The 24,614-nt window shown below is 32.1% G+C and overlaps 3 protein-coding genes and 2 long non-coding RNA genes across 9 annotated transcripts; 1 reads left to right on the top strand and 4 right to left on the bottom strand.

The window, feature by feature from the left end:
- Positions 1 to 454: 454 nt before the first annotated feature.
- Positions 455 to 1,087, bottom strand: LOC145953851 (uncharacterized). Its single transcript, XM_083067644.1, has one exon. The coding sequence runs from the start codon at positions 1,085 to 1,087 to the stop codon at positions 455 to 457; it is 633 nt and encodes a 210-aa protein (XP_082923770.1).
- A 1,953-nt stretch (positions 1,088 to 3,040) lies between these two features.
- On the bottom strand, positions 3,041 to 10,051 carry LOC114916157 (uncharacterized). Its single transcript, XR_014432730.1, has 3 exons — positions 9,871 to 10,051; positions 3,861 to 7,282; positions 3,041 to 3,753 (listed from the first exon to the last, which is right to left on the bottom strand). It is a non-coding gene; the product is annotated as an uncharacterized LOC114916157 (long non-coding RNA).
- On the top strand, positions 6,282 to 6,751 carry LOC145949352 (uncharacterized). Its single transcript, XR_014432731.1, has 3 exons — positions 6,282 to 6,419; positions 6,529 to 6,584; positions 6,685 to 6,751. It is a non-coding gene; the product is annotated as an uncharacterized LOC145949352 (long non-coding RNA).
- On the bottom strand, positions 6,998 to 9,850 carry LOC109801422 (E3 ubiquitin-protein ligase SIRP1). The gene is given in 5 exon segments (XM_083071876.1): positions 6,998 to 8,108; positions 8,111 to 8,209; positions 8,212 to 8,763; positions 8,766 to 9,017; positions 9,498 to 9,850. Coding segments are annotated over 4 exon segments (954 nt in total). The 5' UTR covers positions 8,992 to 9,017; positions 9,498 to 9,850; the 3' UTR covers positions 6,998 to 8,031.
- Positions 10,052 to 16,021: 5,970 nt separating the features above from the next.
- Positions 16,022 to 24,254, bottom strand: LOC145956281 (uncharacterized). 5 transcript variants are annotated; one of them, XM_083071860.1, is made up of 5 exons: positions 23,823 to 24,254; positions 22,910 to 23,317; positions 22,772 to 22,820; positions 22,342 to 22,449; positions 16,022 to 19,431 (listed from the first exon to the last, which is right to left on the bottom strand). In XM_083071860.1, the coding sequence occupies exon 5, from the start codon at positions 17,980 to 17,982 to the stop codon at positions 16,999 to 17,001; it is 984 nt and encodes a 327-aa protein (XP_082927986.1). In that variant the 5' UTR covers positions 17,983 to 19,431; positions 22,342 to 22,449; positions 22,772 to 22,820; positions 22,910 to 23,317; positions 23,823 to 24,254; the 3' UTR covers positions 16,022 to 16,998. The 5 variants fall into 5 exon arrangements, with proteins under 5 accessions (XP_082927986.1, XP_082927998.1, XP_082927990.1 ...); XM_083071872.1 differs by having other exon boundaries at positions 22,776 to 22,820; XM_083071864.1 differs by having other exon boundaries at positions 16,022 to 19,379; positions 23,823 to 24,253.
- Between the last annotated feature and the right edge of the window lie 360 nt (positions 24,255 to 24,614).

Here is a 24,614-nt window from a genome sequence, read left to right as displayed (position 1 = left end):
CTCCAGATTATAAAAATATTATTTTTAACATGTATTGGTTTAAAAGAATAATTATCATAAAATTCTTAAATAAAATATATAGAGACAGAGTAAATAATAATAGATATTTAAATATTGTAACAATTTATAATATATAAAAAATGACGACAGGCAAGAATGATATATTTTTCTAGTTTTTAATAAGTTTGTGTGTCATTGGTTACTTTCTTATACATATTAATTTATTATATAATACTAAATTTTAAAAAAGCTAAAATAATATTTTTAACTTTTAATTTTATTGTCACAATTTTAAATTTATTTTAATTTTCTCATTTGATGTTTTTATATTTCTAATTTAAAGTTAATTTTTCATTTGTTAGGATAACTAAAACTGTAAAATGTTTTGTAGTTAATTATTGTCTTAAATCCACTTTTAGTTCTATAGTTTTTTTTTTTTTTGAAATTCAAAATTTTAACTCATATCATTAAGAATATCATAAATGATATAATTTGGGATGTGAAAAAAATTACAAAGATTTGCACTTTCTATTGCTACTTTAGCAAGCTTATGAGTAACAATATTGGCAAATCTAGGGGAGAAACTCACATGAGAGTTTGGGGGGTTAACCATGATAGGCTTACATTTGTCAATAAGGCAACCAAATTCAGTTATGTCAACAGAGTGATGATTGGAGAAATAGGAAGGGATGCGATTACAATCGATTTCGAAAATAATGTCCTCCAGGTTCTGGTTATGGGTCCAGTTGATAGCATGAAGAAGAGCAAAGGCTTTACTAACGTGGGGTTCCAAACAACCTTTGATAGTGGTTGAACGAGTTCTAATAAAGGCACCTTGATGGTCTCTAATGCAGATGCCTATTCTAGTAAGTCCTTCCACTGGAAAAGAGTGAGTGACAATGTTGCACTTAAATGACCCTTGGGGAGGAGGAGACCACCACTGTCTGGTTTGGGTTTTAGTGCGCTGGACCAGGTCGATTCTATTAGCAGTGGCCCAATCATGAAGCATGGAGGAGGCACGAAGATTGATCTCGTTTGGGTTCCAAGGAGTGTTACTCCAATGCAAAGCATTCCGGCTGTGCCACATGCTCCAGAGAATCATGGAAAATTTTGCAGCAGCTTGAGGGGTCCAATACTGTAAAATATGAGATATCAGGTTAAAGACACCATCAGAGGAGTTGATCAAATTCAAGATACAAGAGTGAAGATTACTTCCCTACCAGCACAACTTGGCTGATGGACAACTAAAGAAAGTGTGCCAGGTGTTTTCGATATCAATATTACATCGAAAACATGTACTTGGGCAACGAATGCCTTTCTTTTGAAGGTTTGGCCGCGTGGGAAGGATGTCTCGCATCAATCTCCATATGAAATGCTTAATTTTGTGGGGAATGCGTAGATTCCAAATGTTTTTCCATGGACCAGGAACATTGAGATTACCCATGGAGAGGCAATGCTAGAGATAACCTTTATAAGCAGAGCGAACAGTGTAAGAACCCAAGGAATTCCATTTCCAAATAGTTTCTATAATTTTATAAATGTGTGATTTTAGTCTCTATAATTATAATTTTTTTTAAAGCAAACTTGATCCTTTTAGTTTTCAAAATTAACCATCCAATAACAAACCATAAAAGGTAAATAAAAAATATTAACATACTTGTGAATTAAAATTTATAATCTCTTAAAATATTTTTTTTAATTTTTAAAACCATTATTTTTTTTATGTGACTAGGTAACTGCCAGTAACATTCACATGCATATTAATATTTTTAATTTAATTTTGGATGACATGTTAATAAATAAATTAATATTGTTTAATTTTGAAATCTATAAGAGTAAAATTTGGAATAAATGAAACTATAAGAATCAAAAATGAATTTAAGCATTAATTATTTTACTATACTGGAATTAAGTTTTATTAAATATTTATTTATTATTTTATTATTAAAAATATAAAATAATATATTATTTAACTAAAATATATCTACAGTGATAAATTTGAATATTCATAAATAATGAAGTGTGTATACAGAAAAAACTTAAATCATGTAAAAAAAAGTTAGTATATGCAAGAATTTTAAATAAGACGTGATTGGTTTATCATTATTAATGTGATTAGTCAAGGACTATTAGCAAATTTAATAGTGATTTTTGAAGCATTCAATTTTTTCACCTTTTATTTTGGATTTAAAAATATTATTTTGCATATTCTCTCCCTTTATTGACAATCATCCGTGGCCCATACAAGTCATCTCTCACACCCTTCTACCCTGAAAAAATGAATAAGGATTTTGATTAAAATGTAATTTAGAAATAAAAGGTATATATATATATATATGATAAATAAATAATAAAATAAAATAAAAATTGCTAAACATAAATTCGTAGTAAAAGGGTTCACAAATCTCTCAACAAAACTCTTTAAAATAAAAGAAAATATAACTAAACAATATATAAAAAGTGTCTTGTTATGATTCTTTTTACTCTCTTAAAAGTCTTTTCCAGATTCTTGTACACATTTAAAAATAAAGATAAAGTAAGAACAAAAATTAACAACATTCATAACTATATAAAAAATTCTTTTTCTTTCTCTTCCAGGATACCCATCACACATATAACAAGGAAAATAAAATCAAAACAAACATAATTTTTAGTAAGTTATAACTTTAACCAAAAGATATATTTCTACTAGATACATTATTTTGACTCTCTATGTTTAACTCAACCAAAATTGATGGAAAATAAGTGAATAACCCAAATGCATGACATTCAAAATTGATGGTTGTAACACCCTGATTTTCACAGATTATACGAAGGCTCAAAGCCCAATAAGGATGATTTAGTAGCCCAGAACGAGTCATTTTCAAACTGGAACGACCCATTCCAAACTACAAAAATGGCCTATAACCTATGATGCACGGATACGATATGCGTATCAGATACAATACGTATCCGATACGACGATACGTCAAGTTTTGAAAATATAGGATACGATACGTTTATGATACATATTAAAAAAAATAAATTAATATATATAAAATAGTAATTGCAAATAAATATCATTCAAAAATCAAGATTAAGAATACATTTCTTGCTTTTTAATTTTTAAACATTACTAAAAAATTATAAATCATTTTTTATTGTCAAGAAATAGGAATAGTATCAATTTCATCCCCTCCTTGACCATCATCTGTAAACAAGACAGCTTCCATTTCTGGTTCATCAATAGATAATGATGTAACTTCAAGATTTTAAACACCATCAAAGCTACCCCATGCATCTCCACCAATGTCCCACACTCTAGTACTCCATTGCGTATATTCTTCACTTTTCCTAGACAAGAGTCGCAAATTAGTATGTACATAAACCAAGTCTTCTGCTATTTTAGGATTCAACTTATTTCTTTTCAGGGACTGAATGAAGGAATAAGTACTCCAATTCCTTTCGCAAAAAGATGAAGAACTAGGTTGTACAAGAAGTTTTAAAGAAAGCTTTTGAAGAAGAGGGACAAAAGAACCATGCATTACCCACCAAGATTTAGCATCTAATGTCCATTTATCTTCAATTGAGTAAAAATAAGCAAAATTATGAGCTTTTGATGAAAAATCAGCATATTCTAGAGAAACTTTTCTTCTTTCTTCAGTTGTTGTGAAAAGCTTTTTTAAACATTTATTTCTTTCCATAGAAATTTCTTCATCCTCATGTGGAGAAATTCTATTTGGAGCCTCTTGAAGCCATTCATCACTGTAGTACCTATGAATAAATAAAAAAGTTATTAAATAAAAAAATTTAGTAACTATCAAATTATTTATAAATAAATATATATATATATATATATATATTTAATAGGCTAATTTTACCTAGGATTCAAAGAGTGAGCCATGCAATGGAGATGGGTGCAACTCTTAGTCCACCTATCAATTAGTATAGAATAAACAACTTCATAAAATGTTGATGTATCATTTAACTTTTTTCCTTCATATCTATATATAGACGTCTTTACTTTTTCTATCATATTATCCCACATCTCATAAACCAAATGAAGTGTGGGACTATCTGTGTCACAAGCCCTAAGCATACTATAAATAGGCTCGGTGAAATTAAGAATATATGTAATTTTGACCCACCACACATCATTCAAAATAAATTCTTTTGCAGCTTGGGCCTTACCCACATCATCTTCTCTATAAGAGTTCCATTCTTCACTAATAACCATCGATTGCAAAACACCTTTCCAAAGTTTAAATCTCTTTAACATCACTAGAATAGATGTGTAACAGCCCGATTTTCACAGATTGTTTGAGGGCCCAAAGGCCCATATAGGGTGATTTAGTAGCCCAGAACGGGCCGTTCCCAAATTGGAACGGGTCATTCCAAACTACTAAAACGAGAGTGATTTTGTAGTTCAAAACGGGCCGTTCTCAAACTGGAACGGGCCGTTCTAAAATACAAAAATTGTCTACAAATTTTAGATGGGAACGGGGCGTTCCAAATCACCAAAAATGCCTATAACCCTAATTGAGAACGGGTTGTTCCAGATATGGCTGTTATGAGTTAAGTGCAACCCTAGAATAAGTCGTTCTGGTTTGAGAACAGGCCGTTCTGGATGTGAATTTTACACATGTCATCAGAGTCTAGAACGGGCCATTTCGGATTTGAAACGGGTCATTCCAGCGAGGCTTGATGCCTATAGAGAGCTCTAGCACTCCCAAAAGGCACACCTTTTAGTTATGACTTCTTTCAATTCTAACTTCTTTCTTCTACATTCTCTTCATTTCCTTCTACACTCTTTGAAGATCGAGGGGCACTCAGAGGAGGAGACCAAGGAGATCTCTATTTTAGTTTCAGCTACTGTTTATCCAGGTACGGGGGAAAAGGGGAGATTTATATGTAGAGTTACATGAGGATATTGGGTAGAGAAAAAGTCCCTTAGAATTATGGGTAATTTTATAATTATTTCTATTTGAAGAATTGATGATCTAATTAGATTTTGTATGTGTTGAGGATTAGAAATATATATTTAATTTGTAAGAATGATGATCCGGGAGAGATAACGAAATTGTAGAAAAGTGCCTGTGAGTTAGGTTTTAGGAAAAAAATTGGGGGTTTTACTGTTTGATTTAATATTGTATTAAATTGGTGAATTAATCAGGGTTCAGGGTTCGGGGTTCGGGGTTCGAGGTTCGGGGTTCGGGGTTCAGGGTTCAGGGTTCAGGGTTCAGGGTTCAGGGTTGGGGTTTAGGGGTTGGGGTCTAGGGGTTGGGGTCTAGGGTCTAGGGTTTAGGGTTTAGGGTTTAGGGTCTAGGGGTTGGGGTCTAGGGGTTGGGGTCTAGGGTTTAGGGGTTTAGGGTTTCGTGTTCAGGGTTCAGGGTTCAGGGTTCAGGGTTCAGGGTTCAGGGTGCAGGGTGCAGGGTGCAGGGTGCAGGGTGCAGGGTTTAGGGTTCAGGGTTCAGGGTTCATGGGTTCAGGGTTTAGGGGTTCAGGGTTCAGGATTCAGGGTTCAAGGGTTTAGGGTTTAGGGTTTAGGGTTTAGGGTTTAGGGTTTAGGGTTTAGGGTTTAGGGTTTAGGGTTTAGGGTTTAGGGTTTAGGGTTTATGGTTTAGGGTTTAGGGTTTAGGGTTTAGGGTTTAGGGTTTGGGATTTAAGGATTTTTAGGATTCAGGGTTAGTGATATAGGAATTTCTTGGGCCTTGTACGAATGGGTTAACCTTTTCGTAACAATGGTATCAGAGCCTTGTTTACGAACCCGGTGTCTCGAGTTCGAACCCGGAGAGGGAAGTTACTCCTGATATTGGGGGAGTTCCGACTTCACCAAGCTGCCAGGTGTCAGCTTCTGAAGAAGGGGCGTTTGATATAGGAATTTCTTGGGCCTTGTACGAATGGGTTAACCTTTTCGTAATAGTTGGGTAGGGTAGGGTTTATTTGGACTTGGGGCTTGTGGCTTGGGGCTTAGGGTTTTCTGGGGCTTAGGGTTCATGATTTTTAGGGTTCATGGATGAGGGTTTAGGGGTTAGGGATTTTTAGGGGGTTTAGGGGTTTTTAGGGTTTAGGGTTTTTGGGGTTAGGGTTCATGGCTCTAGGTTTGGGTTTTGAGGTTTAGAGTTTTTTAGGGTGTAGGGTCTTTAGGGGTTAGGGGTTTAGGGGTATGTGTCAAGTTAGTAGTTTCAGAAGAACTCATTTTCTCCCGTCAGAATCATGCATGTGTGAAGTTAGTAGCTTTAGGGAAATAGTGACAAAGTGTTGTAGTTAGTACAATTAGTAATTTTGATTAGTGATTTCTGAAGTTGCAGTTGCTACTTATGGTGACAACGTGTGTTGTACCGCTATGGATGATCAAATTGAAAATTCTTCCAGTTCTACTATTTCCCCAAGTTCCACTATTTCCTCAAGTTTCACTCTTACTAATTGCACAAATTTAGGTTGGAAAATTTATTTAATTACTCATAATGTTCTTTCATTTTCTTGGAAAACTGATTAATGTTCTTTGACTATTCTTGCAAGTATTATAATTTTCAATTTTTCTTTTAGGAACAAGTGACAACAATTGTGAAAGTGATTGTGAAAGCAAGTTTGATCCTCACGCGGTAATCTTAGGCTTGTATATCAATTTTAATTTGGATTTTAGGCTTGTATATAATTTGGTAATACTTATTTCACTAATTTAATCTGTTTTCTTCTTTGCAGGCCTGCATAATGAATGTGGACGAAAATGAGGTTTTTAGACAACTCATGTTTGCTAGAGCTGGACATACGCCATATGACCAATACTCATGTTGGAGAGACGTCAATTTATGGCATGAAAATTTTTAGGGAGATTTTTGAATCTAATTCATATGTCCGTAAACCTTCATTATCCGACATACTTTCAACTGGGCATAGATATCATACTATCTATACAGTAGATCTGTTGTTGAGCGGAATGCAGACTAGTTCCCTTAAGACATCTATTCAGCTTGTGTTTGGGGGGCCATTATCTGACCACAAAGGCACTTTAAAATTTCAAGACATTGAAAGAATGGAAAATGATACCTTTTTAACCTATTCGAAAGCTTACATTGAAGAAGTTGGATCTACTAAAAGTTTCACAGTGCAACAATCGAGGCCCATTGAGTGGAAGAAGCAAACAATTATTCCTCCCACATCATATGTCTAGGAAATGGAAAACTTGCAGAAGGAGATGGGTTATACAGGGCCTTAATCAGTCCAGTATGTTGAAGATTTGCAGCTTCTATCAATTAGTGATGAACAACAGTACTAGTTGCTCCAGCATTATGCCCAACATCTGGTAGATATATCGCCATATTAAATGAAGTACCAAAATTCAGAACAGGTTTTCCTCTTAGAGTTTTAGATGATGGTAAACAAAATTCTCAACATTCTATCTCTTCAAGTAGCTCTCATAAAAGAAGAAAACAATGAGAGTAAGTGAAGGTACGCAAGTTACGCATTTCCTTTGCAATTTAAAAATTATTCACAACTAGTTCTAAAGAAAATTAATTTAGTGTGTACCTACTGTAACATATCCTTTAGATGTATGTGTAGAGTTAAGGACTAATATGCTTATACAATATAAAAATAGTCAAGACCGCTACTTAGTATAAAATATCCTTTAGATGTATGCGTAGAGATGCAGACTAATATGTTAATACAAAAATTTCAACTCAAATATCACCAGATGAAATTAGCTATTCAGACTTAAAATATGCTCATCTATTTTTTGACTCCACAGGTTATTGGATCAACATGATAGTTTTAATATCAATAAACGATTATTCTACTTTATACTAATACAGATTGCTACTGTGTCAGGTGCTGCTTCTCCACCTCTGCTGCTCCAACTTATCCTACTATTGTTATTTTATAATTTTAAGATGTTTAACTATTATGTCTCAAATTACCCTACTGTTGTTGTTTTATAATGTTAGGATGTTTAATTATTCTGTTTGAATGTTTAAGGTTTAGGGTTTTAGAAATTTTTAGGGTTTATGGTTTAGGGTTTATGGTTTAGGTTTATGATTTAGGTTCAGGGTTTTAGGGTTTAGGGTTTCTTCTTTCACCATCTCTTTCTTCAGCATTGTCATGCTCAATATTCCCATCCTCCCTTCGGTTCTGCTATTCCTTGACACATCAGGGTCTTGCTTAGATTCATCGACTGGCAACTGAAGCCTGCATACTGGACAAGAACTATGAAGCTCCAGCCAGGGCAGGTACACCCACTATGAAACCTATGTTTGCAAGGCATCTCTTTAGCTTCAGAACCAACTTCAAAAGCATCCAGACACACAGAACACTGCAAATTATCATTGATTGTAACAGTAGGCAATGCTTCAATGACCTCCTTCTGAGCAGGTGGAGTTCCATATCTATTTGGATCATTCTCAGCCAAATGTTGCAACAATAAATCCAAACCAGGCCTTATGAAATAATCACCCAGAGACCCAACGGGGCTATGATTATCACTTTGAGCCCGGTTTGACTCATAGGAACCTCGGACAATAATGGTCTGATTTAAAGGATTAATCAAGATTACACGCTGTCTTTCCCTGTTATGGTTATCGCTGTCCGAATTCTCATATGATTTAGATGCCAGTCCAGCTCTTATACCTTAGAGAAATTGTAGAATGGTAGCCGAGTTTCTCCTTCTGCGAAGGATGGACTCAAGCTCTTGATCATAAGCAGTTTCTCCACCATGGCCTGCTACACCATCAACATCATCACGATTACCATTATCAAAATCATCATTCTCTATTTGCCTTAGTCTTGAGGATGACGTGGATTGCCCATCATGCCTAGCAAGATGGGTGCCCACTTTGGCGTGGATTGCCCATCAGCTTCTGGCATATTGTGAATGTAGCTGCGACTGGTGGCGTTTCTCATTTCTTCAACAAATCCACTTTGGCAAAAGGGGCATTTGATTTGCACATCCATGATAGGATTGACCATTTGAGAGCACATATGACACCAATACCTTGCTGCATTTGATTCCTCCATAATGTTCTCTTTAAATTCCTTGACTCCTGAAACATCAATCCAGCAGCTTAAAACCAAAAGCCCAAAACACAAAAAAGAAAAATATTAAAAAAATTAGAGAATCGCAGTTGTGAAGGTTGACACAATGAATTCATCCACAAACGATCTATCTCGCCGTTTCTGATGGGAAAAAAAGGACATTTATTTTTTTGCACTGTAAACCCACATCAAAACTTGGTATTTTCTTTCCTTATTCAAGCAATCGAGGGCAACGAACAATTGAACAAAACCCACAAACGAGAAAGCTGAAAAGGTAATACTTTTTCCTTTCATTCACCGTTAAAAAGAGTATGAAGCATGCTTCTAATATCCAGATAGATATGCAACGACACCAAACACCACAGGGTAAAAACACGTAGGAACCCAAACACTAACCTAAACAAATCTAAATCCCCAGGACCAATCACTAAGAGGAAAAACTATGGAAAAGAAATAAAATTAAATAAAAAAACAGAGAAAATCATCACCTTGGCAAAAGAATAATGAAAGAAGATATACAGCAGCGGATACAACAATAATTTTTCTGGAGAGTTTTATGAACAGCTAAAGCATAACTGAAGTTGTGGTAGGTGAGACTCGAAAGAGATTGTTAGGAAAATAATAAAATTCAGAGAATTAAAAGAAGGATCTGGAAGCGAGGACAACACGTCACAGCCCTCGTATATATTGATATTTGTTGACGATTAATAGTACAACGAAAGGAAATTATCGCAGAAACTACAAAGCCACATGATCATATTTGACACGCAACCAAAATAATTAAATTTAAATTTATTAAACAGAAAACAACTATTATGAAATTGTATTGTAAAAGTTGGAGATTTGAGAGTGAAAACCTACCAAATTCAACGAGGAACCCTTCTCAATTTCATCATCCATGCGGGTTTGGTTTTGTGTGCAGCAGTAAAGGATGCAATGTTCAATTTGGCCATGTGCGACAAAATCCTCCTCTTCACCATAAACCGTAAAATCCTCCTCTTCACCATAAATCGTCCAATCCCAACTGCGTCTTACCTCATTTCACCATTTGTTTGTCCAATACTTTTTTGCTTAAAATAAAAATAAAAAATATATTTGATTTTAAAAAATTAGTTCAATTTTTATGTAATATTTTTAAACTGATAATCAATTAGAAATTGTTTTATATAAATTTTTAAAGTAGTTATTAAAAAAAAAAAAATCTTACCACCAATAAATATAAGAACTTTATAATTAAGTAACATGAAAAACCTTTATAACGTTTGCGTATTCTAATTAAATTCAAAACAAAGTTTTTATTGGTAAATAAATTTTTTTCTATTTTACTATTTTTTAAATAATATATATTTTATGCACTAAATTTATTTTTTATTCATAAAAATTATAACGATTGTACTAATGTACTCAACACTCAGTTCATGTTATTGTAATTTTTATCGACTCTAGTAATTGTTATACAATTAGTACTATTAATTAATTAAAATTATCTTAAATATAATTTATAAGATCTTTATTATAGAAATGATGATGAGTTCATATAATTTGGTCACTAGAGCTTTGTTTCTAAAGCTAGGTAATATAACTTCCATAAGTTGTTCTTCTTACTATTACTATAATTTGTTCATATTCTTCATTTTCCTACCTTGTTTCTTGCACGGTAAAGTTCCTTCTCTTTTTTTTTCATTTCTGAAAAAAATCGTGAAAATAAGAAAAAGTAAGTGTTACAAAAAAGTTGTTCACAAAAAAAGAGATAAGAAAAAAATGTGTTCATTATATTACTAATATCTATAATATATTTTAGTTTTTTATCATTATAATATTTTTTTAGTTAACTCCTTAACAAAAATTGTAAACCTGATTAAATCTTCTAAATAACCTCTAAAGAAGGCAAATGGTGTGTTTGGATGAGAAATTTATATAGGGTAATTCATTTATTTGAAGAATTTCAAATTTTTGGAGGTGAAATGCTTTGTTTGGATGAGGAATTTACAAAGAATTTAAAATCCAAGCATTTGTGAAATTCCTTAAAATAGTAGAATTTCAAATTCTCCTAATAATGGGAGAATTTGAAATTTCTCATATTTGTTTTTCTTATTTCACCTATATATTTTATCTTATCTCTTCATTCTTTTAATTATTGGATATTCAAAAATATTTTTAAAATTACTAAATATTATCTTATATTAAAATTTCAAATTAAATATTATCTAATATTAATTTTTAAAATTATTAAATATTTAAAAATGGATTAATATTTATTTTTATAAAATTTAATTTAAAAATCTCAACATATAAATTAATTTTAAAATCAATTTTACTATGATGGAATCAAATTATCATATTCAACCTAACAATTTAAAATTTAAGAAATTTGAATTGACTCATCCAAACAAAATATTTTAAGAATGATAGAAATTAAAATCAAAGTAATTCAAATACCAAAAATTTAAAATTCCTTGAATTTATAAAATTCCTCATCCAAACACATTATAAGAGTACTAGAAAAAGGTAGAAGAATTTTATTATTAAAAAAATAAGAGTGATACAGGAGGGAAAGTGTAACTTTTTAGGGTAAATATGCAATAAAAATGGCAAGTAAAGATGATGCATCAAGTTAGGATATTAAAGGCATATCTGCATAAATGAGATTTTATCATTTAATAAGCTCTTCTATATTATGGTATAAGTGCATAAATTAATAAGTTGTTGCATTTCAATATGTTTTTAAGTATTTATGTAATTTTAAAATGCTTTGATGTATTTTTTTTTAAAGTTTACGGACATGATTTTTATAATATTTTAAAATTAATAATTAATAACTAATCTACATTTACAAGGATATGAATTTTGTTTGTTAAACATTATTTAAATATCTATAAGATGTTGTTTCATTTTAAAAAATTAAAAATTATAATTTAAATCTTGATTGGAAATAAAATAATTTTCTTAAAAGTAATTAATAATTCTTAAAAATAATATTATATATTAAAATAATAAGCTAGTCACATTCACGAAATTTTTATTTATAAAAATAAATAATAAAATATGATAAATCAATTATATATATAACCATAAATAAAACTAAGAATCATAAACTCTAAAATTAAAAATCAGTTTTATATATTCTATAAAATTATGATTAAAAAAATTTATTATATAAATATTAGTAACAAAATTATTTCAAAGTGTGCTATTTTCTAAAAGTTATGAAGACTTTTTATTCTAAGAAAATGTAGATTTGGGGAAGGGGGAGAGAAAAAATGGTGGGAAAAAAAAATATAAAGAGGAATGTAAACTTTTGGAAGAGTAATGGAAATCTTGAAGAGAATAATGAAAAGAGAATATAAAATTGATTTTTAATAAAAATAAAAATAAAAATAAAGCTATTTTAGTGAGTGACATGATTTGAGTATAGGTATTTTTAATTAAGTTATCGTATAAACTAAGTAATAAGTTATATTAAACAATTTATTAAAATAAGCTCAAAATATCTAATGGACTACTCATAAAATATTTTATAAATTTTTCCCATAAATACTTATAGAATAAGATAATTATAAATAAGTTGTTCATAAACTCTTCCAAATGATACCTAAGTTAACTCCAAGCGTGTGGTTCAGCGGTAGGGGTTGATCCATGCTTAAGCAAGGTCAGGGGTTCGAATCCTGCCTTGTGTATGCAGCCGCGTTAAATCTTGGGGCCAGCTATCCCACCCTTTGAGGTGCCTTCAACGTAGCGAGGAGATTAGTCACTCCTGTCGGCAGTGGATACTCAAGGAACGAACCTAAAAAAAAAAATGATACCTAAGTTTTTCTTAAAAGTCATACAACAATACTTTCAATGTTTTAATTTGATTTTAGAGAAATAAGATATAAGAGGGATAAACAAGAAAATGTGATTGCAAATATAGCAATCAAATAAAACTTTTAATTTAAGGAGGCAAGGTGAGCTCAAAGAGGTAGTCCTACTAATTAGGACATAGAATCAAATCTACCTCCCTAGATTTCAACTTTTTTGCCTTTTTCTTTTGTTCTTTCTTTTGTCTTTCTTTTGTTTGTTCTTTTCACTTTCTTTTTCTTTTAAACACGAGTTTCAATGCCTTTTTCAACACCTATGAGTCTTGATTTTAGTAATAAAAAGGTTGCCAAACAATTTTGCACAAACATGAGGTATACAAGTATGTGTGTGTGTGTGTGTTACAAGTGCTCCCAACTTAGCACACAAATTTTAGGTAACTTTTTTAGACACACTTTGTTTTTGTTTTTCTTACACTTTTGAACACTTAATACCTCTATTTTTCTCTGTTTTAAAGGCTTAAAAATAGGCACAAGTTTCAACCAACACAAGAGATTCAAGAAACCTAAGGAAACAAGTAGTAGTTTAGACAATTTTTTTAATGAAACATCAAGGAAACCTAACTCTAAAAATTTGCTAGAACTAATAGCAAATATAAACTCAAAGATGCAAAATAAACTAAAGACAAGAAAGGAATTAAGACATGAACGAAACAATTAAAAGAGACAAGAACACATAACCTCAAGAGCACCAAGGCTCTGATACCAAAAATGATGAAAGAAGGTTGAGATTTCTCTCTAGAGTTCTCTCTCTTAAAGGCTTAAAACTCTCTTTGATTTACTTTCAATTCTATTATCTTCTTCTTAAGAGTGTGGTAAGATTTGAGGTGTCATTCCTTGAAGAGAGTCTTTCACCATTGAAGATGAATTCTCCATTAGAAACTTTGAAGAAACTTGAAGAATGTCAAGAAAGAAAAGATTTAGAAAGAGGAATTATATCAATCTAATTTCTTTTAAAATTTTTATAAAAAAATTTATTCTATTAATTTTGCAAGATTAAATTATATAACCTCCAAAAAGTATATTTGCATAAATAAAAGCTATTTTACCTTATATAAAACTAAGTGGGTGGCCTATGCGATGTATGGACTATTTTATTTTTCAATTTGATAAATTGTTAATATATGATTATATATATATATATATATATATATATATATATATTTATAATTTTAAATATATGATGAAAGAAAAAAAACTGTATAACGTAACATATTAATGCATTATTTATACCAAATCAAAAATATTGCATCAAAATGAATTTCAAAAATAAGTAGTATTTAAATAAAGAATAACATGGAATATATACTTAAAAAAATAATAACATATAATAAAAAAATATAATTATTAGTAATTATATAATTTTAAACTAAAAAATTGTGAATCACATTAATTAAATTTGTTAGTGACTTTAGTAACCTTTGTATGAATAATATTGTGTGAATTAAATGATCGTATTTTCTACCTCTACAAAACTACTAATAATATTGATTTGTGTGCATTTTATGCTAAAAAAATTTAAACATCGATAATTTTTATTTATTTATTAATATATATAATAAGACATTGGGATTAACATTTAGGTAAAAATATATTAAGGCTAATTGAAACTAAAAATGAATAGCGTAATTATATTATCCAATGTCTAATTAACTTACATGAATATGAATGTAATATAATTAATAGTATATGAAATATATATCTCGATAACATGAGTGAGTGTAATCGTGCAATTCTACATATAGCAATAAAGTATATTATAATTATAATGAAAAAAATTCTTTTAAATGACAACAAATATTTTTTTTTACATCACATGAGTTTTTAAGTTTGGTATTAAAAAAATTAACATAAAAGATGAGAAAGATGGTATCGTTAATATATAAATTCTTAACTCATTATTACTTTCATAATTGATTAATAGCCACAACTCGCTTTTGTAGATGGTTCAATAATTGTTATTCGTTAAACTTTAAACAATATCCATAGTGGCTAGAATTATGTATATGCATTTATTAATAAAATATGTTATAATTATAAATAAAAAAATTGATGGAACTACTTGGAGAAAGTTGATGTTCTTCAAGTATTCTATGCAAAGGACCGTGAATACTCTTGAAGCAAATCTTCAAATCTCAGCTTGAAGCTCCATGAAGTAAACTCCAATGGAGGAGAGGCACCTTGAGGAGGTTCAGTTACTCCTTGGAGAGGTGAAGAAGCTTGAGGAACCAACCTTCTAGGAGAAGGAACTTTGAGAGAGAACCTACAAGAAGGTTTCTCACGAATTTGACTCTTGAAAATGAGAGAGAAATCTGATTTCTAATTCTCATAAATGTCCAAAAGTGAGTACAAGTGAAGGATTTACAAATATATAGGGAGAGGTAGCTTCTAGGAGAAGCTAACCTTAACCATGGTTCACTAGGAACCATGGTAAGGTGTAGCTAACCATCCATGATTTCTAAAACTTGTAGGAGAAGCTAACCTTGACCATGGTTCACTTAAGAACCATGATAAGGTCAGCCAACCCTACCAAGGTTTAGAAACTTGGAGGAGAAGCTTCAAAACCCAAGAGTGTAGCATGGAAATTTCGGCCAAGGAGGAGTAAAGGAGCTAGGCAGCCATGGCTTCATTTTCTCCTTTGAATTGTTTCAAAAATTATTGATTTGGTTTAGTTAGGTTCATCAAATGATGATGAGACCTAGCTAAATCAAATCTATGAAAAATTAAGAGAAAAATGAGTCCAATATGCAAAATTTTACCTAGGCCCAACTCAGGCCCAATTTCTAAACACACCCTCAAGCATTGCTAAATGCCACCTCTTTTTTCCTACTGAAAAAATACAAAATGAATGTATCAACTAGGAAGGTTAAATGGAGTTAAACTCTCTAAGTAGCCCACCTTAAAATCAATATACAAACACTAGAAAAAGCAAGTAAAGTGCCTCACAAATACAAAGGCAAAAATTAGACCTATACAAAGGAACTATGTACAAAATATATGAAAAAGGTCTTTAAGATCATCCCATTCCTCTTGGTTCTTTTAAGGTATCACCTCTTGGATTCCTTGGCCTGAGCCATAGTCTATCATCCCCTCCTTTTTGAAAAGGATTTGACCTCAAATCTCGAGGGTCTTCATGATTATTGGCCACACCTACAAATATAATAAAATTCATGAATAAATGTGAAAGGTATATCCTAGTAGGAATCCTTTCACGGAACCTAAAGAAATCTATGATATTAGACCTACTAATATAATGAATAGGATCCTCTCCTAAACATAGACTAGGTATATTTCTAAATCCTAAAAATGTGCTAAAACTAAAACTATAGCACACTAAAGACTTAATCCTAAAAACTAAAACATCTTGCCTAAAGTACCCTATGTGGTAACCTAGGCATTTCCTAGAAAATAAGGAAAAAACTACTAAGAAATTTTCTAAACAATTTTGGATTATATTATTTGTTGGATAGTTATGAAAAGAATTTGTCACAAGGAACCTTAAAGGTTCATATGTTATATCCAACAAATAATATATTCCATAAATTGGGTGCATTATTGACGCAACTAAGGTAGGATAAGTCTTACACAAAAGAAGGCTATCTACTCCTTCACAAAATCTTGAAGTTGAGATTCTTTTTCTTTAAAAATAATGAATTTGTGAATCTGTTCTTCAAGACTAGTGGCACCGTGAGGGTAAGAGTTAAGGTCTTTATGAATAAAGAGAATAATTTTCATAGGTTCTCTAGTGATAAAACAATTGTCTTTAGACATAACTCCCTTAGAGGATATTTCTTCCTCTTTACTCTTCCCTACTTTTTCTCTTTTTTTTTTTTTTTCATTTGTGCTTGATCCTCAACCACTTGTTGAGGTGAGAGAGGATAAAGTACAAATTTCTTTTCCTTATGAGTGAAGGAGATTTCATTAGTAAGACCATTATGTATAGTTTTCTTTTCAAATTGCCATGGTCTTCCTAACAAAATATGACAAGCTTCCATTGGTACTATATCACATAAAACTTGGTCCTCATACTTCCCAATGAAAAACTTAACCTTCACTTGTTGATCAACTACTATGTCACCATCCTTATTAAGCCATTGCAAATGATAAGGTTGAGGATGTGACATAGTAATTAAACTCAACTTTTAACCAACCTAGTGCTACAATAGTTGCACCATGAGCCACTATCAACAATGAGAGAGCAAACATTATTTAAAACATTACATCTTGTATGAAAGATGTTCTTTCTTTGTGATAGGGTACCACTAGGTTGATTATGAAGGATTCTCCTAGGCATTAGGAGCTCTCCTTCATAAGGATAAACTGGCTCCACTTTGGACCTTTGAAGCTTTGTTTCAACCTCACTCTCACTAGAAGAGGAGGTAGTAGTCTCTTCTTGACTACTATAAGTGTCATGCCCCCTTAAGATCATGACTTTCTTTATGGGACATTGAGAAGCAATGTGGTCTCTCCCTAGACACTTGAAACATTTAATATCACTAGTCTTTGTGCTAGTGTGTGGAGTGATGAGATCTTTATCCTTATCTTTAATTTTCTCTTTCCTGTTAGCCAATTCATTGGAGGGTTCTGAAATAATTTTCTTTTCAAAAGGTTTTTCTTCCTCCATGTAGTCTTTCTTAAGAGATCTAGAGTGGGAGCTTTCTCTTTTAGAAGATTTTCTCAATATTTGTTGTTCTACCCTTACACAAAGTTGGACCAAGTCATTTAGGTTCCTGTAGGGTAGTAGCTCCACTTGGTCTCTAATCTCTAAGTTAAGACCACTCATGAATCTGGCTACTATAGTGGCTTCCTCTTCCCTTATACAAGCCCTCATCATGTAAAGCTCCATTTGTTGCCTGTACTGTTCTACAGACATATCTTTTTGTTGGAGCCTTTGGAGCTTATTCATAAGCTCCCTGCCATAGTAAGAGGGAATGTGTCTCCTCCTCAATGCACTCCTAAGATCATTCCAATATTGGATAGGAGGATCATTGTGGAGACGTCTTTCTCTTTCCAAAGAGGTCCACCAATACATTGCATGCCCTTGAAAGCTAAGGGTTGCAAGTGAAACTTTCTTTTCTTCACTTACCCTATGGCAAGCAAAGAGTTGTTCTACCTTCATCTCCCAATCAAGGTAGGCCTCCACATCATCCTTCCCAAAAAATTAAGGGAGATCTACCTTGGATTCCTTAGGTTTAATAGTTTTTCTAGGGAAAGGTTGATAATGGTTGCCCACATTAAGGCTTTCATTAGGAGATGTGTATTGGGAGTGTGAACTCCTACTTTTTTTTATGTTTTCTCATATTTTCTTTCAATTTTTCTTCTTCTTGTTTTAAAATTCTCAACTCTTCCTCAATATAAGCAAGTTGTCCTTCTCTTTCAATTTTTTTTCTCTTTGAAGAGACTCTTGCTTTTTCCATAGTTTAAATGATTTGAGCTCTTTAGTAATATATGAAAGACTTTTTGGAGAGCCATCACTTTTACTATTAGAGGAATTTTGAGACATTTTAACACAAAAAGATTTTTCCACACAAAAATAATTTTTATGAAAATAAGATTTTTTTGAAGTGCTTAGACTTGGCAGTTGGAGGTCTAACAAATTGAACTTTGGAGGGAGGTGAGCTACTAAAGAGCCACTTAATAACCAAGCCTCTTCAAGTAAAAATCTCTAAACCCCCTTGTACGTTTGCCTTGCACAAAGCAATTTCACAAAAATCTTTTTTCAAAGAAAATTAACAAACAAGTGCCTAGAGTGTACAATTATATTTTGCTTGAAAACATAAATGACAAGAAAACATAAATTGCCTGAAAACTTAAATTGCTGAAAACATAAATTACTTAAAACATAACTTGCTTGAAAACTTAAAGACAAGAAAACATAAACTAGACGTGGAAAATAATTAAACCTATGTGAGAGCTTGAAAGACACCAAAGACTTTCAAGGACCCTCTCACAAGTACTAAACGAAAATTACTATTAGAACACTTAAGGAGAGATGAAGATACACCAAAGGTACTCCAAAACACTCCTTAATAAAGGCCTTGTACAAAATTTGGAAATTAAAAGATTACAAAAATGAAATGTAAATTTACACCAAATGAAATGCAAATACACATTCAAGATGAAATGCAAATTTACACCAAATGAAATGTAAATTCACTTAAACAAAATTTAGTGGCTGCACCAAGAATTTTAGAACAAAAAAAATCAGCCACTAATTTAGTGACAATTTTAGTGATGGATTTGGTATTGAAATTTTTTGAAGAATAATTTCCGTCACTAAATTTGTTACTAAATTCTTTACAAATTTTTCACAAAAAACTTTTGCTCCTTCTTCTTCCAATTCAGCCACCTAGCTTGCAGCCTCACAATGTGTTTCACTCCTCTTTAGAAGCAACCTTGATGTTGGTTACTCCTAGGTGTTTGAATTTCCAAGAATCCAATCCAATGAGAAACAAGCTCCTAGGTCACCACCAAAATCCTTCAATAATGGCTATCCTTGAGCTTGGCCTTCAACACCTTCCAAGAGGCACTCAACACAACTTAAGATGCTGGAATATTAGTACAAAAACTGAAAAGGAGCAATTAGGAACAGCTACACCAATTGGTGGAAGAAAATGAGACAAGACTAGAAGGAATTCCACAAAAATGACAAGCAACAATTAAGGCAATTTTAGGAAGTTAGCACACAAAAGATAACCTATCAAAGGCACTAGAATGGATTACAAAAACAAGGCTAAGATTAGAAACAAAAATAAGACACAAATTATGTGGCTGGACTGAAAATATTTAAGGCAAAGCTTCACCAAAACCGAGAACTAGTTTCACTAGGTTTTTCACTCCTTTTGGCTTTTTCTTTTGCTATTTTCTTTCTTTTCTTTTTGTAAAATATTTTTCACTTCTTTTTCTTTTAATGATCAGGAGTTCAAATGCCTTTTAACACATATAAGTCTCGGATTTAGGCTACTAAAAACTGCAGCAAATTTTTTACACAAAACAAGAGGTGTTCACATACATTTTATAACTAGTGCTTCACAATTTTGTAGTGTTTTTAGGTCAAATTTTTAAGCACTCATTCTTTTGTTTTTCTCATGCATTTAGACCACTTACACCTCTGTTTTGTCTCTGTTTTAATGTTTAAAAAATGCAATAGGTTTCAGCCACACAAAAGACTCAAGGAAAAACCTAATAGGAATTAGTGTTTATGAATTTTTTTGACAAAACTTTTAACAAGACATCATAGAAACCTAACTCTAGGAAATTTGCTAGAACTAATAGCAAATTATGAACTCAAATATGTAAAACAAAAGCACATATAGGTAAGGTTCAGATTCAATAAGAAAATACACAAAAATTTCAGACACAATCAACACAAAAAAATTTAGGTCAAACAAGCTAGTCTAGGAAGTTTCAACAAGCAAAAGGACTACACATGACTTCTATGACAAAACAAGTGATTCAAAAACAAATCTAATATAAAATGAATGTTGTCCAATCACGGACACATGTGAATGAATGCAGATACTCAACAAAACAAAAACCCACAAGCAAAGAGAACCTAAAGAACAACACAAGTGATTCACGAATTAGGAAACAAGCAAGAACATGAATCAACTTACTTCTTATGTGACATATAGGATCTATCAAAATTTTTTTAGAAAATTTAGATCCATTCAGTAAAGACATATTTAGACATAGAAGAAGGAAGAGACAACACGGATTCATACAAAAAAAATTAGAACACCAAACCTCAAGAGCACTAGGCTCTAGATACCAAAAATGATGGAACTACTTGGAGAAGGTTGATGTTCTTCAAGTATTCCATGCAAAGGACCGTGAATACTCTTGAGGCAAATCTTCAAATATGAGCTTGAAGCTCCATGAAGTAAACTCCAATGGAGGAGAGGCACCTTGAGGAGGTTCGGTTACTCCTTGGAGAGGTGAAGAAGCTTGAGGAACCAAACTTCTAGGAGAAGGAACTTTGAGAGAGAACCTAAGAGAAGGTTTCTAACAAATTTGACTCTTTAAAATGAGAGAGAAATCTGATTTCTAATTCTTATAAATGTCCAAAAGTGAGTACAAGTGAAGGATTTACAAATATATAGGGAGAGGTAGCTTCTAGGAGAAACTAACCTTAACCATGGTTCACTAGCAACCATGGTAAGGCGTAACTAACTATCCATGGTTTTTAAAACTTGTAAGAGAAGCTAACCTTGACCATGGTTCACTTAAGAACTATGGTAAGGTCAGCCAACCTTACCAAGGTTTAGAAACTTGGAGGAGAAGCTTCAAAACCCAAGAGTGTAGCATGGAAATTTCGACCGAGGAGGAGTAACAGAGCTAGGCGGCCACGACTTCATTTTCTCCTTTGAATTGTTTCAAAAATTATTGATTTGGTTTAGTTAGGTTCATCAAATGATGATGAGACCTAGCTAAAGCAAATCTATGAAAAATTAGGAGAAAAATGAGTCCAATATGCAAAATTTTGCCTAGGCCCAACTCAGACCCAATTTCTAAACACACCCTCAAGCATTGCTAAATGCCACCCTTTTTTCCCTACTGAAAAAATACAAAATGAATTTATCAACTAGGGAGGTTAAATGGAGTTAAACTCTCCAAGTAGCCCACCTTAAAATCAATATACAAACACTAGGAAAAGCAAGTAAAGTGTCTCACAAATACAAAGGAAAAAATTAGACCTATACAAAGGAACTATGTACAAAATATATGAAAAAGGTCTTTAAGATCATCTCATTCCTCTTGGTTCTTTTAAGGTATCATCTCTTGGATTCTTTGGCCTGGGCCATAGTCTATCAAAAATCCTTTAAATGACAACAAATGTTTTTGCACATCACATGAGTTTTTAAGTTTAATATTAAAATTAACATAATAGCCATAGCTTGTTTTTTGTAGTTGGTTCAATAATTGTTATTCATTAAACTTTAAACAACATTTATAGTCACTAGAATTATGTATCTACATTAAAAAATGTAACATCAAGTTATTTAATTATAAACAACATATTCATGAGACAAAATCAGACCGTGTAACATGATATTGGAATAAAACATGTATTGTAAAATATAACAATGACAATCATGTAAAAGGATTTTACAGTACAAAATTCATATAATTAAGTTAAATATAAAATTAAATTACAAAATACACGTCATATATATATATATATAATTTATGAATAAACAAAAATACCTTCAGTGTTCTCAATTTTTTTTTACTTTTTCAAAAACAAAGGAGTCGGGTTCTTCGGGCCTATATCTTCTCTAGTGTGCCTTTTATTAAAACAAAATAAAATTACCTATAAAATAAATTTTTAACTGGATTTTAGCTATATTTTTATATGTATTAGCTATATATACTATCATTTATCACACTTTGAAAACACAAGTTTCAGTAATCATAAATCATAATCATAATATAAGAAATAGACAACCATAAGACATGAATGTCAACATCATCATACCTTAAAATCCTCAGTATCATCTACATATGAGACGTTGATAAGACATTCAAGAGCCAAAAACAAAGGAGATGTATTCTCTTTACTGGATTCCAGAATTCAAATGTGAACCTGCATAAACAGAAGGGTATCACCACACTAATAAAGATGTTAACAGACTTGAACAATAATCAAGCAAACTAAAAAACTATGAGCAAAAAATAGAGGAAGAGGTGCTACACAACTGTGAAAAAAAAACTAATTGACATGACAATTCAGTATATAGAAAGGTGGGTCCATTCTCAAACATGCCACACGCATAATATGATACACATACACAAAGCGTAAAAAATCCCAAAACTAGGTCACATTATTTCATCGGATCCCATGACATTTCATGAACATATACTTGCAACATACAATCACAGATAAACATAAAGCTGAGAAAACAAACCTGCCTTGCAAAACGAGGTGAAGAACAGTTCAAAATTCTACATGATACCCTAAACAAGGGAGAAATTTTGTCAGAGATGCTTCACAAGTAACTTAGTAGTATGTCCGGATTCAATTTTTCCATAATACAGAGACTTACTTGTTCCTCACTTGAACCATATGAATATGCCTCAAGAATATTGGAAGTGTTCCCAAACTGAAGGGCTGCCACTTGTGAACACAAAAATGACAGATACACGCACATAGAAACACATACAAAACACAACATCCACACACAAGGACTCAAAGGCAAACAAAGGCACACAACACAAAGTACAGACACAGAGCACACAGAAATGAGCACGCAGAGCACACAAACACAGGCACACGCACAGGGACATAAACTAAGCTGTTGATATAAGAAAAAGTAGGACAGAAAACATAGGAAGAAAACATAACCTGAACTCCAGGACAAGTCTCATGCAAAAGCTCAAGAAACTTATTCACATCAGCTTTTAGAAACGTCCAATGAGCTCTTAAAAATCGAGGATACTGTCCCACAACATACCTGCCAACAGAAGCAATGACATATTATTAAACAGAGGTATAACATCATTTAACATCGAGCAAATCATTACAAAAACATCCCTTACATGATATATAACAACTTTGTTATCTTTTCCCGTTGTGGTTTCACTAAGATATAACACATCCCAAATGACCATGACAAAAAGTATGTATTCATGCCACATAAACATGATGTGAGTAATAATTGTTTCAAAAAAAATCGCAACCAAAAGATAAACAAAGATATCTGTCGTCTTCTCAATTTCTTTTTTTAATTTTCCAAAAACGAAGGAGTTGGGTTCTTCGGGCCTATATCTTTTCTAGTGTGCCTTTTATTAAAACAAAATACAATCACCTACAAAATAAATTTTTAGCTAGATTTTAGTTATATTTTTATATGCATTAGTTATGTATACTATCATTTATCACACTTTGAAAACACATAAATCATAATCATAACATAAGAAATTGACAACCATAAGACATGAATGTCAACATTATCATACCTTAAAATCTCCAGTATCATCTACATATGGGATGTTGATAAGACATTCAAGACCCAAAAGCAAAGCAGATGTATTCTCTTTACTGGATTCCAGAATTCAAATGTGAACTTCTATAAACAGAAGGGTATCACCACACCTATAAAGATGTTAACAGTCTTGAACACTAATCAAACAAACTGAAAAACTATGAGCAAAAAACAGAGGAAGAGGTGCTACACAGATGTGAAAAAAAACTAATTGACATGACAATTCAGTATATAGAAAGGTGGGTCCATTCTCAAACATGCCACAAGCATGATATGGTACACGTACACAAAGCGTAAAAAATCCCAAAACTAGGTCACATTATTTCACCTGATCCCATGACATTTCATGAACATATACTTGCAACATACAATCACAGATAGACATAAAGCTGAGAAAACAAACCTGCCTTGCAAAACGAGGTGAAGAACAGTGCAAAATTCTACATGATATGTTCCTAAACAAGGGGGAAATTTTGTCAGAGATGCTTCACAAGTAACTTAGTAGTATGTCCAGATTCAATTTTGCCATAATCCAGAGACTTACTTGTTCCTCACTTGAACCATATGAATATGCCTCAAGAATATTGGTAGTGTTCCCAAACTGAAGGGCTACCACCTGTGAACACAAAAATGACAGATACACGCACATAGAAACACATACAAAACACAACATGCACACACAAGGACTCAAAGGCAAACAAAGGCACACAACACAAAGTACAGACACAGAGCACACAGAAATGAGCACGTATAGCACACAAACACA

The sequence above is a fragment of the Cajanus cajan genome, chromosome 1, assembly GCF_000230855.2.
Source record: "Cajanus cajan strain Asha chromosome 1, NIPB_CcT2T_4, whole genome shotgun sequence".
Taxonomy (NCBI): Eukaryota; Viridiplantae; Streptophyta; class Magnoliopsida; order Fabales; family Fabaceae; genus Cajanus; species Cajanus cajan.
Note: the sequence above shows the minus strand (reverse complement) of the source record. Positions and strands in the feature narration are given on the sequence as shown.